This window comes from Phallusia mammillata, chromosome 1 (genome assembly GCF_965637545.1).
Source record: "Phallusia mammillata chromosome 1, kaPhaMamm4.hap1.1, whole genome shotgun sequence".
Taxonomy (NCBI): domain Eukaryota; kingdom Metazoa; phylum Chordata; class Ascidiacea; order Phlebobranchia; family Ascidiidae; genus Phallusia; species Phallusia mammillata.
In genome coordinates, this window is record NC_137252.1 from 7907688 (window position 1) to 7929294 (window position 21607).

The window sequence follows — 21607 nt, forward strand, 5'->3', positions numbered from 1 at the left end:
ATGTTTCAGCTATCAGTAAACGATAAGAAACTTCGAAAGTAAAAGAGGAACTACAAGACCTCGTAAGTGGCTTAAACCAACGGGGATGACTCGGCAATTTTCGCTTGAAATTTGTTTATGTTGCAACCAGTGGCGGTTTGTGGATAAGTATTGTGTAACGGCAGAAACCTATATTTTTACTTGATGTTGATGATGAAATTCAGTATGAGCAGAGTCTTTTTTATTTCTAGTTTGACAATGTACAATCACTAACTTAATACCAGTATCCACCCTACAGTTCAGACAAGCGTTGCAACTTTGACAGAAAATCTACTAACATAGGAACTCGCATCAGTCAAGCTTGGTAAATGCCGATTGATGACGCAAAGAACACTTGTGATTTCTACAACATATTTCTGTGCAAATGCTGACGGTTAGGGCTATTTGAGTTGGGGTGAGACTTCATAATAAAAATAACATTTATAATAATTTACTAGTGCCAGTGCTCATTACGCCATCTATCGGTATTAGCAAAACTTTTCTGATGTGAGTTGTTTTTCTACCCCAGATATTTCAATTACCAGCTACACAGGCATATGGTTATGCACTAAATTTCAAGTTTTAGTTTTAATTTTATTTTATAATAAAACCTTTAGCCCGACCCAAAGCCCCAGCTGTCAACATTTCCAAAGAATTTTGCTCTCATAATTCGCCAATCTTTTAGTGCCATATATCAGTAAATCAAACTTTGTTTGATAAGAGCTCTCGCTTGAGTAGGTTTTTCGAGTTCTACAGGCAAACAGCTCGACTTTGATAGTTCCAAACAATGTAAAGCACCGTCGCTCCGAGAGTAAAAAGAAAGAGCAGCGGAGAATAGTAGACAAAGAGCTCATTTGCTCTGGCGGAAAAAAAGAGTGAGGTAGCACTGTCGATTTCAAATTACTGAAGGTTTGCACAAAGGTAAACAACAAAAGTAGACTTACTTGAATGACAAGTATCATTTACATTATTTAGAATTTAGATTATAGTGAGTAAAAATTGTGTAATTTGTATTTTTACGATTTTGTAAGTCTCTTCCGGGTTGTTTTTTCTTTTGACATACAATTAAAACAAAACTATTTTTTCTTTGAAATAACCGAGCAGACACTCGTTAACGCGAAAAACGTTATTAAAAGTTGGGATGGCACCTTTAAAACAAAATACCTTTAATGTCCGATTCAAGTGTGTTGCATTAAAACGAAACAATTACAAATAACTGCAGCAACGCTCGAAACTTAAACCAGCGCATGCGTCAATTTCACAACTGTTAAATAAGCAAACGTTTATTTAGGCTTTATAAATAACTTTTAGGGCACTTTAACTGCGGCCATTACCAACATTCGCCAACTATTATGTCTAGACTACAAACGTTGACAATGCAGGCAGCGAAGCAGAGCGAACTAGAAAATCTATTTTAGGACAAATTTCACCAGGGGAATACCCGCATTGTGCCTTCGGTGATTTTAAGGCTCGTGTGGCGCAACGTGATTGGTCGATCAAACACGCACCATACTCCGTTACAGTTGGTTGCTGACGAAGACTGAAAATCGAAAAGGGGAAGTCGCACAAATGTCAATGTTGTGTCTAACGCAGACAGCTTTTGATTTTCAAATTTTAGACTTAATCTTGTAATTGTGTTGCAATAGTTTTATTGTGTTTTGTGGTTCAGCCGAAAGCAGTTAAAACCAAGAAATGCTACTGTCGGTTCTGCCATTGCCGCTGAGCAGTCTGAGCTTTTCAAATTTTTAACCAGGAAGCTAGAATTGGCAACTGGTGGAAAATTAGGAATGTGTATTATTGGGGAGAAATACCACAACGGATAACTATTATAAACTATTATTAACATAAATTATTGAACAGTAACATTTGCAGCTGCTTTATTGGGAAAGATGCCTTCGACAGGCATGTTCAGATAGGACGGAAAATACTAATTGCTATCTTACATTTAAAATTCACTACCAGTTTTTTGAACAAGGAAGCAACTGGTGATAGCAAAAGTACTGTGGAATCTAAGCCTTACTGCAGGGACAGTTTTGCATTGAATATCGAGCTATAACAAAACCTGAATGTAACAAAGAGTTTAAGTTCCTTATTTGCTCAAACAACTCGACACACTTTGTTCTCCGCCGCGTTGTTAAACCTTCGAGAACTATTAGAGAGAGACCAGACGACAAAAAGCGTGCAGTCTTTGTGTTTCAACAACACTAACTTGTCTTGTACATTTACATTTGCTCACTAGGTATAGCAATTTTTGCTTAAGCTATTCACTGCGAAAAAGATGCGTTCTGATATTTGGTCTAAAATCGTTTTGATGCAGTTGCTTGGAAATGCATTTGCACCATTTCTTGTTAAGGTTTGTTACTGTAAAAAGACGACATTTAATCGGCAAAAACCATCGCCTGAGGCAACCAAATGTTACTTGTCTCTTAATGATATGTTAAAAACGGCAAATAAAAACAGCAAATAAAACAAAACTAAAGTTAAACTTGCTACTACTTAACCTTTGTCAATACGTTGCAACTTTGACATTTTATTACTACCCGCTACTTAATCATTTTCATTTCAAAGTTCCACAGTGTTTAACATAGCGGACCTTTTACCTTAAAAAAAGGTTTATTTTTTGTTTACTGCTATATTTGCAGGTCGTCGCTGAAGCAAACCATGTCAGGAAACTCTACGGCAACGAGACAGAAGTTACATCTGGCGCCACTAGCGGAATTCACTTTCCCGAAACATCGACACTGGGGTTTGACTCTACGCGTTATTTTCACGATTGGCGTGACGAAACTGTTTCTTTAAAGTAAATCGCCACTATATAGCATTTGCACGCCAGTGATACAGTACATCAGCATTGCACGCCGGTGATGCAGTACAGTATTTCTTGCACCCTGGTGGCTAGTTAGTCGAGCATGCTTTCGATCAGAGAAAACTTTGCGTTGTCGTGATGCATGTTATATATTTCCTTAGAATGGTTTTACACACACAAACAGTGACGCAATTAGTGTGAAGATTAAACGACTAACCAAAAAGCGTTGTACTAATGCATGTTCTACAAAGACTAAATGTTTTGATATTGTTAAGTGAGATGCAGAATAAGATGTCTGTATTATGGACTGGCAACAGAAAAACAGTCTACAACTTAAATGTTTGCTCAAAAATATTCGATGCTTGCGTTAAACATTTCGTCTCTGTCATGCACAATCGAGACTCGAAAAACAATAAACCATGTTATTTGTTTTACAGAAATCATGCCGTCCAGTCCATAACCAACAAAGATACAGACCAAACTGATGTGACAAGCGCAGCAACAATCACAAACACAGATAACCTGACTACCAACGGAACATGCCTGTGTCTTAATGATGCCAACTTCAGAGAGACTTTGGAATACTTTTTTCACAGTAAGTATTTTAAACAAAAGTGTTAACGCTTGAACAATAAGTCCGTGTAACGTAATTTCTTAAAGAGTAAAAAATAACTTTCAATTCTTCGCCACAATTGTGTTCAGCTTGGCAACAAGTAAAACTGCAAACTTGTCATTGAAATTGCTTTAATACATCATATTGTGGCAACCAACCGTGGTCAAAACCACATACTACCAGCGTATAATACCGCGTGTATTTTATTTCCGAAACCGATCGCAAAAAGAAGACTACAAAAAAAGCAAAATATTTTCAGGTTTTGTGCGACCCAATTGGGGAAAGATCGCAATCGTGCTTCTCATGGTGGCTATGCTTGTCAGCGGTGTATTTCTCGCCATTTACAAGTTCTGCAAGAAACGCGAATTGAAACGGGTAGAAATTTTACTTAAAACTTCAACATCAAAATACTAGCACTCTCGCACTTTCTTTTTACATGCAGAATCGAACATTGACAGACTCGAACGGACAATCTGGGACGCAAAACAAATTTCCCACCCAGAGTTTACACGGGACAGTCCAAGAGGCTCCAACAAAAACGTCAGTTTTTACCGTAATTTACTTGTAAAGCAACATTTGACAAAGTCTTCGATGTACACACTTACATGCAAAAAAATAATAATTAAAGCCACATTTCAATTACGGTTTATGTGTTATCAGGCCTATCGAATCATTCGTCGGGACAAGTTTGCCTGGTGTGAGCAGTCGAGTTTGTAACTCTTCTCAAATACTGGTTGGAACAGAAGTTGATTTCTCAGACACAAGCAAGCTGCTAGCAGATCCCTTTATGGATCAGGCACCACCTGCTCATCCACAAGATTGGACCAACCAAGAACGTTCAGAGGACGAGAACCGATGTTTTGCTGCGGCCACGTACCCACAAACACACGAACCAGTTATGTCTATGCAAAGCTTGATAGGTGCAAGTAGGTTACTTTTATATGAATTTTAGAAGCCTCCGGTTCATTCTAAATGACACTTTTTGCTCATCGCATTGCCAACAAAGTTGTTGCACTGCAAAAAAAGACCACTACATTGTGCATTAAGTAAAAAAAAAATAATGTTTGTGTTTTTAAATCATAAAGCTAAACGTTTACAAATTTTACGAAGACCCCATTGGTAGTATTTGCAAATTTATTTACAATTTACTTCATCATGATTACTTTCATGTAGTGAAGGTTTTGGAGACTTGCCTGTGGGACCTTGAAAACTCAACAGTTGTTGTTACTCCTGAAATGACCAAGAAATTTGGACAAGCTTTCGACCTTTCGGGAAATCAGATTGCGACTTGTGAAGCCAATGCAAGTAAGTAAAGTCTAAGGGAGAAATATCACATTGAAAAAAGGGTTTGATGTTGTCAACGTAATAGTACTCTTGGTAGGTCGTACTATGTCGGAAATTTATTTTTAATAGAATAACACATGATTAGTTTTGATATAGAATGAAATATACCTCTAACAAATATCTTGGACTTGACAATTACCCAAAACTGCATGTATTCGTTTCTAGAGACCAACACCGAATTCTTGGTCAACGTCTTTAAATTCATTCACAACAAGCGTGGACGAGATTTTACTCCAGAAATGATGGTAGATTACTTCAAATCAAACGAGCTACGTTTGCTCAGCCAAGTTTTGGAGGCAGCTCTCAACGATAAAGGATATGTACTGTACAACCAGTAGCTTGCCGCTTAGCTTGTTTACCACCGGCTCCAGGTGTATCTAAGTACATCAGTTCAACAAACAAATTGGGACAAAACGTTTCATGTCGGATATGACATTTGAAAGAAGTGTTTAAGTTTAAACGGCCAAAGCTAAACGCAAAGTAGCTAATGTTGAAAAACCTATTCACAAGCAGTAAAAACTTTAGTTTCCAAGCCTCGAGAAGTACAAAGCCAAGCACAAAGTGTTTGTACTATCGCACATTTTTTGTCAAACATTTGCACCACATTAAAGAAGCAGTCGCAAAATAATTCAATCCAGCTAAAAGCAGCAATCCAGAGTTCAATCCAGCTAAAAGCAAATTCCAAACTTTTAGAAAATTATGCAGCATTGCGCTGATACACCATAATTCCAAAAGTATAACATCTTGCATCCAACTCTTATCCTGTTTTTATGCAAGCCTACGATTCACATAGTGGATGAAGAATAACAAGTCAAAACCAGTTTGTCAACATTCGATTTTAGTGGTTATTTGTGATTTCACAAGTGGTAAACTTTAATATAATGTACTGATGCTGTTTGCTTTTTGTAGTGCTTATTTGTACTTGTAAATATTGTTTCATACTCTTTGTTTTTATCGCTTTTCTTTTTGTAACATCCTTTTTTGGAAATGCGTTGTAAAATAAACTTTTATTGTCATTATCAGCTTTGTACGGTGATTTTTGTGCTTGCAGTGAAACAAAACGTTTTTCCAAACTTGTTTCGAGTGATAGAGTGACAATAGTCGGCGCAAAACATACTGTATCTGCAAGCTTGTAACAGAAAGGGAAAGTGATAATAAAAAAGCAAATGCTTTCGATTGAAAACCGGTAATTTGCGAAAGTGGTATAAACGAGTCAGGTGTTGTGGCTGTAAAGGCATCGTCATTCTCTAAATCAAGGGTGGGCAACCTACGGCCCGCGGGCAACTTTGGAGCGGCCCGCGACACGTATTTTATTTTGATCGGCAGGACGGAATGTATGTGTCAAAGCCCATTTTTATGCCGAAGTGTTGTTACATTACACGTTAATAGTTATTAGTTTATTACTAATAATAGGAATTGTTACGTACAAAGACAAAATCATTGTGTGTTTGACTTTGCCTAGCACTACTATGTTATTGCATGACCATCGTTGCGGCCCGCCTCCGCAATATATCACTACTTTTTGGCCCGCGCATGCAAAAAGGTTGCCCACCTATGCTCTAAATCTTATTCTAATAGTGAAAGGCATTTCTGTTTTTCAGAGAAAAAACTGTAGCATTTCTGCACGATTGAATTGAGAAAATTAAATAACTTTGTTTAAACCAAATCAACACGTAGGCTAGTTACAGTTTAGATTAATTGGGTTAATTTTGTTTGAGTAATTAACAAATATTTAGAAATAATTTGATTGGGCAGAAAATGACTGTGTCTTTTATCAAAGCAGTAAATATTTGATTATGGTTTAAATATGTTAGGGTGAAAAAGTTCTGTGTTTGTTGATGTCGACCACTATGTAGCTACGTAAAAGTTGGTAACTACGCGAGCAAGGGGAAGAAACAGGGGAAGTACCCGTTGTTGCTTACCCAAATTTTCTAACTAGACAATGGCGTCCTACAAAGCTTAAATAAAAAATAAAACTGTATACAGATTTAGATTTTAAACAATGTTCAACTAAATAGTGGTAAAAGTAACAGAATTTATTGAATGAAGATTACATTCCGATCCGTGTACAAGTGGTGTTTGCAGATTTAAATAGTTGTGATTTTGTTGTGTAAAAAAAAAATGTACACAGTTTTGCAAAAGTATGTGATAAAAAATAAATGGATTTGGTTTTCTGTTTTGCATTTTTAGTAAGTGTTTTTATATTAGGTTTCTTTTTGGTATTTTCAAAATTTAGTACATTTGCATTTAACAACTCAAAAATGCTGATCGTCAAAATGTTAGTTACTTTGTCATTGATTATGGTAAGTTTAAACTGCAGTCTTTTATCACTCAAAATACTATTTTACACTTACACTTTCTTCTTTTAGGCAGCCAACCTCAAAGACATTCCAGATCCTTGTAAGCATTTGGAGGCACGCGAAGGTGGGCGCAAACTTGTTGAAATGTACAAAAATAATGTTCCGAGGCAATGTTGTGGATGCCCTCCTGGATTTTATCTGCACACTGTCTGCGAGTAAGAAAGTGTTAAAAAAACGGACCGATTTTGGCAACATCATGAACTGTAGTCCATATCATAAAACATTCAGTTTGTATAGAAATAAAACAATAAAAACCTGTAGTTTTGACCTTTAATGTTTTTAGGTGTCTATGCATTATAAAAATAATGGCATTATTCTGTAATTTACAACTTGGTACATTTGTTTCAGAAAAGGAAATTTTAATTCAACAGTGTGTAAAAAATGCAAGAATGGAACTTTTATTGATGAAAAGGCCCATGACAAGAGGAACTGTATCACTCTTCCTAACAAATCAATCACAACACAAGCTCCATCCTTTGAAGAAATGTATATTTCTTTCTTGTAACAAGTAGTTTATTTTCTGATAAACCAGGACAAAAGCATTTTGTGATTTAATTCCATGAAAACTACACTTTAAAAGTCCTTATTTGTGCAGAAATTCCAATATCAACTCACCAGTGTGTGTGGAAAGTGAAAACGGAAATTTTATTTTTAAAAAACCTCATGACAAAAGAAGGTGTACCCAGACAACGCAAGCTTCATTCTCAGCAGAAATGTACAACAACTTCTCTATTTTTCAATTTTGAACAGTAGTTAATGCTCAATCAACAAAATAGTCATACACTTTTTGACATTGATTGTTTACACACCACAGCAAAACCTAACACTTATTTTTAATGCAGGATTTCGCAATATGTTACACCAAAAATGACCACAGAAAAAATTATTGAGTCTGTCACTGAGTGGAGCTTGGGTATAAGTAAGTTATACCTTATACCAAAAACAGCACACCAAAAATAATGCTATTTTATTTCTTTAGATGATGGGATTGTGCTATTGCTTGGTGTGGCCTTCGGAAAGTTTTTACTACTAATAATTATACAATTTTCAAAGAAAAAAGAAACCACATGGAAAGATGTTTTTCATAACATTATTGTTTGCTGCAACAAATGTGACAAGGTTTGGTTAACACATTTAAATGTTAAGAGTTAAGATTTTGTTAATCAATGTGCATGAATTTTCAATATTTGCAGTGCTTTGACAGGTTGAAAACTGTTTTAAGTACCAAATGTCACATAGGGAAGAGTCTGTGAAACATTACAGAATTGGCTGACAGCTTTATGTCACTTATGGTGTTGATCTAAGTAAGTTATAAAACAAGCTATTAAACACACAGGTTCAAAACAATAAGGAAGACGGTGAACCTGAAGAAAACATCCGATTAGCTGAAAATCCACCAGACTACAGGTATGTAAAGATGAAGTTTTCAGGCAACCTATCACACAAGTGGTTTAATTGCTTCACATGAATATTAACTTACAGACCAGAACCTTTTTTTGAATCACAATCATCATCACTACCAAATGATACTCATAACACAAGCAGCTTATCAACTCTAAAAAATACTAGTGTTGCTGAAGAAAGACAAGATGCTATTCAACTTGGAGCCCAACCCTCAGATGAAACCATACCAAAACAACCCATAGCTGTTCGTGCAAAAACAAAATCTGAAACTACTATCAAAGATGCTGTGCCTGAAAAAGAATGTGAAATTTTGATATGTAAGTGAACGAAAGATATACATAGATATATCTGCAATAGTCTTGGACAATCAAATTAACTGTGTTGGACTCTTGCCTGTGTGTATGCTTGGTATAGGCACTGTCTTATAAACTTATCAGTAAGTATTTCCCCATGTGCTCAGACACCGATTGGACAGCAATTTTGTTCCTTTTTTAGACAGGCTTTGACTTTTGATTGGCAAAATGTAGTCATATTTCCCCCAATTTAAAAAAGAAGTGTTTTACAAGAAGAAATCGTACAGCTTTCTGTTCAACTTAAATTTTAAATTTGCAGTTATGTTTTTTGCAAAACGCGCTGCAGTAAATAGGCCTGCTGCACTTTTTATATCAAAAAAACATGCTATCTTTGTATTTTAGTAAAAAGGGTGCTGGCAAGTATTGCCCACAAACAACCACACATTCTACTTGAACAAAAGGATGCATTTAATCTTGCAAGAAAATTTGATATTGGAGAAATTACTTGTTCACATCTTTCCACAAAACATGCAGGTACCTTTCCATCAATATTTTACAAAATGTCCAATCTAATTTAAACACTTCCTTAATACTAACCAGTTTTTGTTTTTTTAAAAAAAAGCATTTTTAATGCTGCATTTATTCGATTGTAAGCCATATCTTATAAAGTTGTTTTACCCTACAGTTTGTGCGGCTTCGATGGAGGCTTATAATTGAGGGCAGCTTATATTTTATTATCATACCCCTATTATTTCCATGTCCCTGCATTTTAAATTAGTTCGCTTTCATTTTTTGCATGTACGCATTACACAATTGTTTGCCTGACTAACAAATGTTGACAAAAAATAACACTAATTAGCAACAAAAGGAAGTGTTACAAAACAATAGAGAGTAACAAGTGACTTACAGTCGAGGGCGATTGACATTATATTGTTGCAACCTTAAAGTTCGACTTACAATTAAATGCAGCTTACAATCGAGTAAATACTTTTTTTCCGTTTTTAATACGAGTTAGCAAAGCTTATTTTCGAATCCAACACAGTAAGGTTGGTGTGGTGTATTACATTCACCACCCAAATTGAAGTTATAGCATAATCCAATTTAGCAAAATACCAAAAGTTAAAAACACTCACATATTAGGTGAAAGTTTACTGATGTGTGAACTTTTGTGTGTTTTTACAAAACTTTATTATCTACAAAAGTTACTATACATGTTAAAACAGGAGATATCATTCAGCATTTTGTGGGCATTGTAACCTCTGTGCACAACCGGGATGGAAATCAATTTACAGCCAAAATATTCATTGAAAAGCTGAAGGGTGCAGAGTTGCTTTTGTTAGCAGAAACAATTGAACAAGAAATGGAAAATCATAGTCCGCCCGACATGTCAGATGGACAGAAATAAAACACCAACAGTATTTTAACAATTTAAAATACAAACAAACTTGACTGTAACTTTTAAGTTCCGAATCTGCCAATTGGTGCAATATTGGCCATACTGGCATTTTGCTTTATTTGTTTTTATCTGTTTTGTTTCTGTCCTTACATGTGCCCAATTATGTCTTACCAGCAGTTTTTATCATAACAAGCCGACATTTTAACATCTCATAGGAGACACCTTCATGAGGGTCATGACATAAATTTAAACACAAAACAACAAAGGCTATAGAGTTAATACATTATGCAACAACTTGTTTATGTCTTCCCAGGTTTTACGCATTTTATTCATTTCATGCTTAATAATTCACTTTTCTTCAAACACTTTTAAATCAATCTGTACCAGTACCAAGTAGTTTGATTCAGGCCCAACACAGCAGTAAATGCCATTGTTATAATTTGTAAAACTAAAATTACACACCTATTATTATCCAATCCAGGAAACTTTATGTATTTTAAATTGTTTATATTTTGCTAAACTGTGACTGTCAAACACCTATTATTTAATACCTATTAACAGTTTTCCTAAAGCTGTGCTTCCCTGTGAACAAAATTGCAATAATACTAGTTTTCATACTAGAACAATTGTAAGACTTTGTGTACATTGCATTGTTATTTATATCATGTCTATTGTCAATTTTTATTACTTTTAGTAGTATTTGCACGCATTTACCACAAAAACCAATGGGTAAATATGTACGTTTGATAATAATAGATAGTCTTATTTCTGTGAAAACCCATTAAGGATGCATATAAAAACAAACAGGTGTTTAACATGTTTTATAAATTAACATGAAGCTGTTAATAGCAGAGCCAAACTGCCTTTAACATTTTATTGCTTCCTAATGGTTGTGTTGAGGAAATCCTTATTATACGCACAAAGTGATTTATAATATTGCCACTTCACTTGTACAAAACTTTAATAAAAAAACTTACGCAGATTTTGTTTGCAGTTAGATGCTTAAACCAAAAATCAGTTGCATAAGCCAGTAGAGCGAAGTTTTTAAGCAGCTTTTGGCAATTTCATATTTGGCATGTTTATGGTGAGCAATTTGGTTGGGCATGTTTTTGTATGATGCAGGTAGAAGCAACGATGCTGAATGTGTTAGTAATATAAGCACAAGGAGTGTGTCGCCAAGCCATCTACCTCGTTTCAAACCCATTTGGTCATATTTAATTTGACTCTTTAGAAAGACAGTTTACTTTAACCTAACACAGGGATCCACCGGTTTCGGTGCTGAAGCTTCTTGTTCAGAAAAACACAACACGCCAAGAAGGAATTACAACTTGCAACAAAGTGTTTTCAACGCTATTGTGATGACTCGTTGAGTTGAGTGAAGTTTACTTCCTTTGGTGAAGCGACGCGATAACACTAAAACAATCACCAAGCCGGAAATAGCTGCGCAACGTTAAAACGATATGAAGCACAAAATGGTGGATACCACAACAGGTCGATCATGACTAAACGGCGCTGCAGCTACACTGTGTTATGAAGCGTTATGTGGCTGGCGCTCGCAAGAGAGTGAGTTTGGCGCACTGTGAGTATAACACGACTGGGGGGAACGTTGGTGGGGTTCGACAAAAAAGATATCACTAAAAGAAACCCTGTCGGATAGTTTTAAACGCCGAAAGGAAGAGCACACGCACAAAGAATGAAACCCTACAGTAACCGTACACTTCAAATTAAAGTGCAGTTTTTTTTTACTTTAAATCAGCGTTTTTGCTGCTAATTAAATCATTTGTCCGCGTTGGCTCTTGAAAATAATAGGTATAACATTTTCTGGGTATAAATATTTTTGTACAGGCCATTTGGAACCGTTTCCTGTTAAGGTTTGTTTATGTTTTAAAGGCGACGTCCTTCACCTTCACCTTCAATATAAGTCAACTAAAAGCAAAACAGAACTTTGAATTGGTTGTAAAGTACGCGAAGACGCAAAATGTTACTGTAATGTTTAATACGTTTTTCTTGAAGGAGATCATAGCAAAACAATGGCAATAAAACAATCACTATGTCGGAAATAGCTGCGTAACGTTGAAACGTTATTGAGAAAACAGCAAAGGCCACTGTTGGTGGATCATGGCAAAATGTGCTGCAGCTACACCGAATTATAAAATTAGATGCGAGTGGGGCTCACAAGAAATTGAGGTTGGGGTATTGGGTTGACACGATTTGCCTGTCTTTTGAAAAATAAACTTAGTGGTGGAATCAATCTGGCAAAAATAAGCATGTGATTTTCAAATATATTTTTAAAATCGTCAGGCTATATTAGCTTGAGAAAACTGGGCTAAATTTATTACGCTATGCCGACCACTAGGCGACGCAAACACCTATTCGGAATTTCGAAAGAACCAGTCGAGATTTAGGGAAAGTTTAATTATTCCCACCTTGACCTACAAAGTCAATGTTGTACCTACCGAATTACCAGAAGCTTTCGTCAAAAACCTTAAAATAATTTTCTTTAAGTTCATTTGGAACTCAAAATGGGAAAAAGTTAAACGAGCAAAGCTCTGTTGTAATATTGAGGATGGGGGAATCAATATGTTTGACCTGGACGCATATCTGGTGTCATTAGATATCAAATGGGTCAATCGATTATTTAACAATTCGTATGCATCTCCATGGAAAGATCTCGAAACCTCGGTCGGGAGCCCCAGCGAATTCAACTCGTGGTTAAACAGCAGTGTGTCTCCCAACTCAAAACTCTTCCTTCAATCAATCCCCTTACGAACATTAAGAAAGGCAGTCTCGGCCTGCAAAACATTCGCAAAACTTACAAATCTCCCCGCTAATGTTTATAGACCCCTTTGGTTAAATAAAGAAGTCCGATCACGCCTAAAACCCTTTTACATGCGACATCTAATTCGCGCTGGTATTTTCAGTCACCTTGATCTACTTAACAATGATGGTGATTACTATACATACGACGAACTTGCCCTCAAATTTAACTTTCAGCCAACAAATCAAGATTTCACCTATTTTATCAAATTAGTCGCCGCAATCCCAGACAATTGGGATCTAAACGACCGACAAACTAACAGAGTACCCCCTGAAACTAAACCATCTTGGTTGCATACCATAGCCCTGCGCGGCACAGTTAAAGAAACTTACAACTTCGTAAAAGATCACACATCAGAACCGCCAACACAAGAACAGAAAAAGTGGGAAACCGACATAGGGGTTAGTACAGAAAAGCCCAACTGGGGGGAGGTGTACAGGAACACGTATAACTGTACCTTAGAAACAAACTTAAGAGCATTTCAAATCAAATTAAACTTAAGAGCGGTAATAACAAACAATAAACTATACAATTTTGGCATAGTAACTTCAGAAAAGTGCGTTTTCTGCCAAAGTTTCCCTGAAACCATTTCTCATTTGTTTTACACTTGCAAAGTCGTCGCCCAATATTGGGAAAATGTTACTTCTTGGATCTCCCGCAAACTATTATTGAATATTAAACCGAATGTAGCGTTATGTTTATTTGGAACTCATTTGTACAGTTCTGTTACACCATTGTTAAATTGCATTTTTCTATGTGCCCGGTTTGTAATATACCAATGTAAATGTATGTGCACAAAACAAACCTACTGTGAACAGATTTATTAACGCATTAAAACTAACGAAACAGTCCGAACTAATTATTGCTACTAAAAGAAAAAAACGTGCAGAGTGCTTAGTCAAGTGGTCTGGCCTCTAATTGCCGTTAAATACTTAGCGTTTGTCTGTTTGTTCTGTTGTACTTTAATGTATCTGTCTTTCTTCGTGTCTTAGTTATCGCAATAAAAAAAAGTCGAGATTTAGGGGAAGCACCGTTTGTAGTTTTTCCCTTTAGGTTTTTCTAAAGCAGATTGTGAATGTAATGATCACAATTAAACTTAACGTTTATGCAAAACTGTGGTAATGTTCTGTGGATAATGTTCAAAACTGTGGATGTGATAATGTTCTGTTTTAATACTGTGGTGCGTTGATTTGTGTACCCGTTCAAATTTGAGTTTTCCTTTTAGGTACTAAATTGTATCCATTTGCATGTAGTTTTTTGTACTATTTGCAGCTGCGTTAAACAATTCAAAATGTTGCTCATACAATTTTTGGTACTTTGGTTATCAATTATGGTAAGTTTAAATGTGATTTATAACTTACAACAAGGTTTTCTTACATTTTATTTCATGCAGGATGTCAATCTTGAAGATATTCCAGATCCTTGCATGCATTTGGAGGCTCGTGAAAATGACCGCAAACTTGTTGAAATGTGTGGGAATGAAGGCCTGAGACACTGCTGTGGATGCCCTCCAGGGTTTTATCTGCAAACTGTCTGCGAGTAAGAAAAAGTTCAAAGCACCAAGTTTACAGGGATACTTAAAATAAAGCTCTTGGACATTATTGTGTTTTTGACACTTTATATATCTAAGTATGGAGTAAACTAGAAGACCAGTAAAACTCGGTTGGCCTAAACTTAACGAGCCAGTCAATAAACAAATAAAAGGAAAAAATTCTTCATTCTCAGTTATTTGTGGCCATGCTGTCTGTTGGAGGGTCTGATACCGTTCAAAATAATAACTATCAATAACCTAATAAACAGCCTAAAAACTTTCTGTATGTAATGTGTTGTATAAAACTTAGTACTTTTGCAGGATAGGGGTTTTTAATTCAACTGTTTGTGTGAAATGTAAAGATGGAACTTATATTGATGAAAAAGCCCATGATAAAAGGGAATGCATCACTCTTCCAAGCAAACCAATCACCACACAAGCTCCATCCCCAACAGAAACGTACAGAAGTTTTGGGTGGTTTGTTGTAAAGCAACACAAAATTACAACTAATTTGTTTGATACATTTCTACTTGAAAGATATCTCCATGAGGAAAGTAAATATAAAATTGTACTTTTTCTTACAGGTCTTCCCAGCCTTGCAACACAGAAACAATGCATGTTGACAGTAATACTTTATGTGGCACAGATTGGACAACCACCTTTGTGTGTAAGCCTTTTAAATTACAAGTTACAGCAGCACTTAGTTTAGAGCCTGCTCTTGTTCCAGATGGACTTCTCGCTGGCATTCCACTTGGTATGATACTTGGAATGTCATTACTATTGTTGATTATACAATATGGAAAGAAAAACAATACCAAATGGAAAGACATTTTCCCTTGCTCCTGTCAAAAGGTTTGTTCATCCGTTTTTGCATGTTGATTGACAACCATTTTAGAGCGTCTTGGTCATCATGTTTGACAGTAACTTCAGTTTTTAAAGCCTGTTTTCATCGCCAGTTTAAGTAATTGAATCATTTATTAAAATTGTCCACTTAAGGTGGGACCGTTTAACATGTAACAAGCTATATATAACATTCTAATCATTTCACTATGGTTAACTGTGTTTAAGTATCTTAAAGATTTATGACTTTTGATTTTGATGTCAACTATTTATGTGTTAGGATCAAAAAGTGCAACAACCCAGTGTTCATAAATTGCAAGACATGAACCCCCCAAATAATGAAGATGACAGGTACATTACACAAACAAATTCAGACAACTGGTCAAAGTAGGTTATGGTACTGTTTTGTGAACTCTTTTAAACAACAGCTAATAAGATTCTATTCTGATAACTAAAGCATGGATTTAATGATTAATTACTTGTAGACAAGCACCAAGCACACATCAGGTAGATACACAATCATCATCAAAATCACCAAATGGAACTCAAAATTCTAACCTACAAAAAAAGGGAAACACCCAAAATACTGCAAATAATACTACTGTATCAGTAACAATAGAAAATCATCTTGCCGAGGATAACCTATCACAACCAGGTGATACTCAGCCGAATACTAATGTCCCAACAACACAATATGCAAGTGGCTCACAATTGACTGGACATATTGAAAATGAAAGTAGGTTACAAATGATGGAGAATACAGGAGTTGATGAGGAAAATGCACCACTGCTAAATGGAACTCAACAGAACAGCAATGGATCAACAACGCAGAAAAATACTCAGAATGCAAGTAACTCACAACTGCCCGAACATACTCAAAATGGAAGTAGTGTGCAAGTGAGAAAAAGTATAGAAGTTAATGAGGAAAATGAACCACTACTAAATGGAACTCAACAGAACAGCAATGGATCAACAACACAGGAAAATACTCAAAATGCAAGTAGCCCAAATTTGCCCAAACAAGATCAAAATGGAAGTAGCTTACAAATAAGAAAAAATGCAAAAGTCACTGAGGAAAATCTACCCTCACCACATGAAACTCAGCAGAATACCAATGGCCTAACAGCAAAGAATGCAAGTGGCTCACAAATGCTGGAACATGCTCAGAACGGAAGTAGCGTACAAATGAGGCAAAGTACAGAAGTTGATGAGAAAAATGCACCACTTCTAAATGAAACTCAGCAGAATACCAGTGGCTCAACAACACAGGGTGCAAGTGGCTCACAAATGCCCGAACATGCTCAGAATGGAAGTAGCTTACAAATGAGGGAAAGTACAGAAGTTGATGAGGAAAATGTACCACTACTAGATGAAAGTCAGCAGAATGCTAATGGCCCAACAACACAGGAAAATACTCAGAATGCAGGTAGCTCACAACTGCCTGAACAAACTCGAAATGGAAGTAGCTTACAAATGCCCACATATGCTCAGAATGCAAGTAGCGTACAAGTGAGGGAAAGTACAGAAGTTGATGAGGAAAATGTACCACTTCTAAATGGAAGTCGGCAGAATACTAGTGCCTCAACAACACAGGATGCAAGTAGCTCACAATTGCCCGAACATACTCAAAATGTCACTGAGGAAAATGTACCACTACTACATGGAACTCAAAAGAACAGCAATGGATCAACAACACAGGAACATACTCAGAATGCCAGTAGCTCACCATTGCCTGAACATGCTCAAAATGGAAGTAGCTTACAAACGAGAGAAAATATGGAAGTCGCTGAAGAAAATCTACTCTTACCACATGAAACTCAGCAGAATACCAATGCCCTAACAGCACAGAAAACAAGTGGCTCACAAATGCCCGAACATGCTCAGAACAGAAGTAGTGGACAAATGAGGCAAAATACAGAAGTTGATGAGAAAAATGTACCACTACTAGATGAAAGTCATCAGAATACCAGTGGCTCAACAACACAGGAAAATACCCAGAATGCAGGTAGCTCACAATTGCCCGAACAAACTCAAAATAGAAGTAGCTTACAAATGGGGAAAAGTACACAAGTTGATGAGGAAAATGTACCACACGAAATTCAACAGAATACTAATAACTTTACAATGCAAGATTCCCAAAATACAAGTACCTCACAAATAGAGGAAAATACTGTCATTGTTCAAAACATATCCCCTACCCAGCTTGAGGTCGCACCTTCAAACGAAACTGTAGCGAAAGAACCTGTTTCCAAAACTATCACCAAGGATGTTTTTTCGACGAAAAATTGTGAAATTTCTATGGGTAAGTTGACAAAACAGGGTGTACTTTTAAACATCCACTGCAAGGTCAAACTGTGTCTAACTGTGCACAGTCTAAAAAACAATATATTATAACACATAGGAAAACTAATGTTTTTTTCGACAAAAGCACACAAGCATATGTGTAAGTCTATTAATTAAAGTATCTTCCTTCATTGTGATTATTGATGTAATAAACAAAACTGACATTGTTTCATAAAAACAATTGCAAATAAGTAAATTGGGTTAAAAGTTGGCCTAGATTTCAAATTAGAAAACAGCACCAAGGATATTTTAAAGAAAAAAAAATTAACAAAATCTCAATTGTGTCCTGTTTTTTTAGTGAAAAACGTTCTGACAAGTATTCCACAAAAACATAAAAGTATTTTCCTTGAACAAAAGCATGCTGATGCTCTAGCTAGAAATCTGGACATATCAGAGATTGATTGTGCAAATTTACGCAGAAAAAATGAAGGTAAGCATTTTGAGTACATTGTTTCTTTTAAATCTCTACTTCAAATGCATTATTTTGGATTATAAAGCTGATACTTGTTGGTACATTGTAAATACTGTACACTGTGAATAACCTGTACAATTATACCCAATTACAATTGGTGAAAAGTAAACCTACACCTGAGCTGTCATGAGATGCACATAGTATTTATACGAACAAAGAGTTGCTAAAACAAATTGTTTCTGGAAAAAAATAGGGCAGGTGATATGTCATGACTCCTTTAGGTGCAAAAAAGTGTTTAAAAACGTTTGTTTTATTTCGTATGAAAATTTTATTTTTCCATCATCCTTATTTTGGGGTCCATGTCGATGGCAACCATGATTATAGAACAGGGACATTCAAATACTGCAAATTTTGCTAAGTGTCGCCTGTGAACATTTTCTGCATGCGATGTTTGACTCACATTGCATAAACAATGGATTCTGTTTAATAAAGATAAGTTATACATCTTCAAGTGCAGGTCAATAGGTAACCAGTAAGGGTTAACAATGCCAGTTCATCTTAATTAGTGATGGGACGATACCAGGTTATGAAGCGAGTACCGATACCGAGTACGAGTACCACATGTATATACCTTCGATACCGAGTACCGAGTACGATTACCGAGTACTTAAGTGTAGTGTTGTACTTAGTTGTATATCACTGGCTAATTTTTTTGCCGTGGTCGGGGTGCAGGCGTGCACACACACATGCCGAAAAATGTAATCTCCACATGATAGCGAAAATGATATACGTAACCTGGCGGAACCTTTTTCCTGATTTTGTGCTGTCCGAAGCAAATATAGGCCAAAAGTTGCCCGTATTCTTATGGTGTAAATCGGCCTTCGGTACTCGCACGTTGGTATCGAAAACTGAGACAAAATATTTCGATACCGAGTACGAGTATCGATACCACTGAAATCGCTCGATACCATCGATACCGATTACCGAGTACCCGTCCCATCACTAATCTTAATGGCAACATGAATATGCAGAGTTGCAAAGACTAAAATTTAGTTGTCAGTAACAGAGTGTTTGCAGATGTAAACCTAAGAAACACTATTTTGGTGGCAAAACACTAAATCGTTTAGATTAGTAACTGCAGTCTTTAGTAAAGGGATTTCTTCCTTTTTTCACCCTGCCAAGTACTTTTTAAACATCTATTTGACCCTTAATGACGCCAGTTTTTGGGCCACTATGTGACACTTCTATACCAGTGTACTAAACATATACAACTTTTATAAAAAAACAGAAAACATCATTCAACATTTTGTGGAGATTGTGACATTTGTTCATAACCGAGATGGAAATCAATTTACAGCCAAAATATTCCTTGACAAACTGAAGGATGCAGAGCTGCTTTTGTTATCAGAAACAATTGAAGAAGAATTAAAAAGTCAGCTGCCTAAGTAACTGTATTACACACTATATTGTGTTGTACATGAGAGTATGTACATAAAAATGTACTACTGATTGTATGCAAACTATAAAAACAGAGAATTCAGCAAATCTCTTTATGTCTGACCTTTTAAAGGCACAATGCTAAATAAATAAACCTTGCAAAAACTTCTTTTAATTAAGTGCCAAAATTGTTTTAGCCATTGGCATTTCACAGTTCCAGTTTGTTGCACATTTAATGTTTACAGTATTACATGTAATGTCTTCCCGCATTTTTTGTACAGCTTTTTGTAAATGCCCTTTAAACAGTGCATGCAAAACTGTAAGTACTCAAAGATTTGTTGAAACAAAAAGCAATGTGATTGATTTGTGCCAAAACCTGTTGGATCAACTTTTGTATATTATTATCTATGCAAGGTTCATGGGCCAAAAAGATTAAAAAAAATTCTTCAGTTCTATATTAGTTTATTTTGGATATTTGAAAATGCTAATGCATGTGCATATGTGGATGTTTTGCAAATTTATTTTATTTTTTATGCTTGGCCAACACTGTGTACAGCAATAAATAATTTACTGTCTAACAGGTAAAATCAAACTAAAATTGCATGTCTTTTTTTAAACTCTGTTTAAAAATGTGACAGTAAACTTATTTACAGTTAAATATCTGTTTCAATTGTTCACTGGTAATACATTGTAGTGGTAAACCACATTTTCTGAGGTAACGAATACTGTACATAGTGTTTTATGTGAACATTTAAAACTTAATGAGTTATAATAATTCACATCTGTTTACTGGTAACACCCGTAGTAGTAAATCACCTATTTTGAGTTACCAAAACTGTACATAGTATTTTTATGTGAACATAAGTAAATAATTTGCAATATTGCACACCTGTTTGCTGGTAACACCTTGTAATGGTGAGCCACCTATGATGGGGTACCGAATATTGCAAATGTTTTTTTTTTCTGTAAACATCGAGTACATGATGAGTTATGTTTTTTTTCTTGAAAAAGTTTAAACTACTTTTTTTATTCATTTTTTTTTTGCTTTTATTAATTGCATTATCATTTTTAACCCCACTTAATCACCACTGCTTTAAAATTTTGTTGTTGAGTGTTTAAAAAACGCCATCAGCAGAATTATATGTTGTGCTCGGCACACTGTACTAATGTTTAGTAGCATAGCCTTCTTTCCCAATACAAAATTAATCATTTCCTTATATGTGATGTGAAGGAAATCCTGATTGCCTACAGTAGGATGGTTATTATGTTTTGATTAGAAGGAACCTCGGACAAAATGTGTGCATGATAATATTTGTTAGGAAACAATTAAAGCACTTCTTAACAACCTAATTTTAGTTTAACATCGCTACAGTTTTCTTTGAAAGTTATTCATGTCAAATATTTAAAGTTATTAAGTAAACTATTGAGTTCAAAGGTTGATTGCCGTATTCAGAAGGTATTTGTGTTTGTGACATATTGAATTGAGTGAGGAATGTGGAAAACAAAACTTTGCACACAAAAGACTTTCATTCCCTAGGGGGACTTTCCCCCAAAATATTTCCCTGTACGCCATGTATCTGCCAATAGTGAGTCAGCGAGTTAACAGCTTTTTTGTGACAGAAGTTTTAAATTGAATAATTTGTTTAGTTGTCTGATCAAGTAAGATTGATTTTTGAGCAATCCCAGACGTGTCACAAACATTGTAGATCTACGATGACGACGAGTCTTCTTTGGCAGACAAATGTGGCAAGTCAGAGCAAGTTTACAAATAGATATGGTGTTTGATTTTCAGAACTCGTTCCGTATAACTGGTAATTCTTGAATCCAGTGCATATATCTGAATCTAAATATTACGCTTCGTCAGTAAAACGTTCTACAGTACGTTTTTGGAGCTACTGCATAGTTTTGCCCAGGGGTGTGCAACAGGCGGCCTGCGAGCCACGGTCCGGTCCGCCAAGCTTTTTAGTGTGACCCTCACCAACACCGTGATTC

At 35.8% G+C, this 21607-nt stretch overlaps 3 protein-coding genes and 1 long non-coding RNA gene across 5 annotated transcripts in view; 3 read left to right on the forward strand and 1 right to left on the reverse strand.

Annotated features, from left to right (window-relative positions):
* The first annotated feature begins 2267 nt into the window (after positions 1-2267).
* LOC145217700 (uncharacterized) lies at positions 2268-5819 on the forward strand. The gene is made up of 8 exons (XM_080085040.1): positions 2268-2371; positions 2661-2764; positions 3262-3419; positions 3697-3812; positions 3880-3977; positions 4098-4363; positions 4611-4742; positions 4947-5819. Exons 1-8 carry the CDS (start codon positions 2297-2299, stop codon positions 5117-5119), a joined length of 1122 nt encoding a protein of 373 aa, XP_079941166.1. The 5' UTR covers positions 2268-2296; the 3' UTR covers positions 5120-5819.
* Positions 4696-21607, reverse strand: part of LOC145217710 (uncharacterized) — a 33527-nt gene continuing 16615 nt past the window's right edge. The window contains exons 5-7 of the long non-coding RNA XR_013857460.1: positions 14430-14585; positions 7136-7290; positions 4696-4753 (exon numbers count right to left, since the gene is read on the reverse strand). This is a non-coding gene — a long non-coding RNA (uncharacterized LOC145217710). The remainder of the gene's footprint in view (positions 4754-7135; positions 7291-14429; positions 14586-21607) is intronic.
* Positions 6953-11216, forward strand: LOC145217659 (uncharacterized). The gene is made up of 10 exons (XM_080084996.1): positions 6953-7084; positions 7151-7296; positions 7490-7627; positions 7737-7856; positions 7984-8060; positions 8121-8260; positions 8478-8548; positions 8624-8862; positions 9241-9372; positions 10062-11216. The coding sequence occupies exons 1-10, from the start codon at positions 7043-7045 to the stop codon at positions 10241-10243; spliced, it is 1287 nt and encodes a 428-aa protein (XP_079941122.1). The 5' UTR covers positions 6953-7042; the 3' UTR covers positions 10244-11216.
* LOC145217649 (uncharacterized) lies at positions 14152-20578 on the forward strand. Of its 2 annotated transcripts, XM_080084978.1 has the most exons (9): positions 14152-14385; positions 14446-14591; positions 14905-15042; positions 15168-15250; positions 15311-15435; positions 15704-15774; positions 15909-17725; positions 18065-18196; positions 19467-20578. In XM_080084978.1, exons 1-9 carry the CDS (start codon positions 14344-14346, stop codon positions 19625-19627), a joined length of 2715 nt encoding a protein of 904 aa, XP_079941104.1. In that variant the 5' UTR covers positions 14152-14343; the 3' UTR covers positions 19628-20578. The 2 variants fall into 2 exon arrangements, with proteins under 2 accessions (XP_079941104.1, XP_079941113.1); XM_080084987.1 differs by lacking the exons at positions 14152-14385; positions 14446-14591 and having other exon boundaries at positions 14977-15042; positions 15168-15246.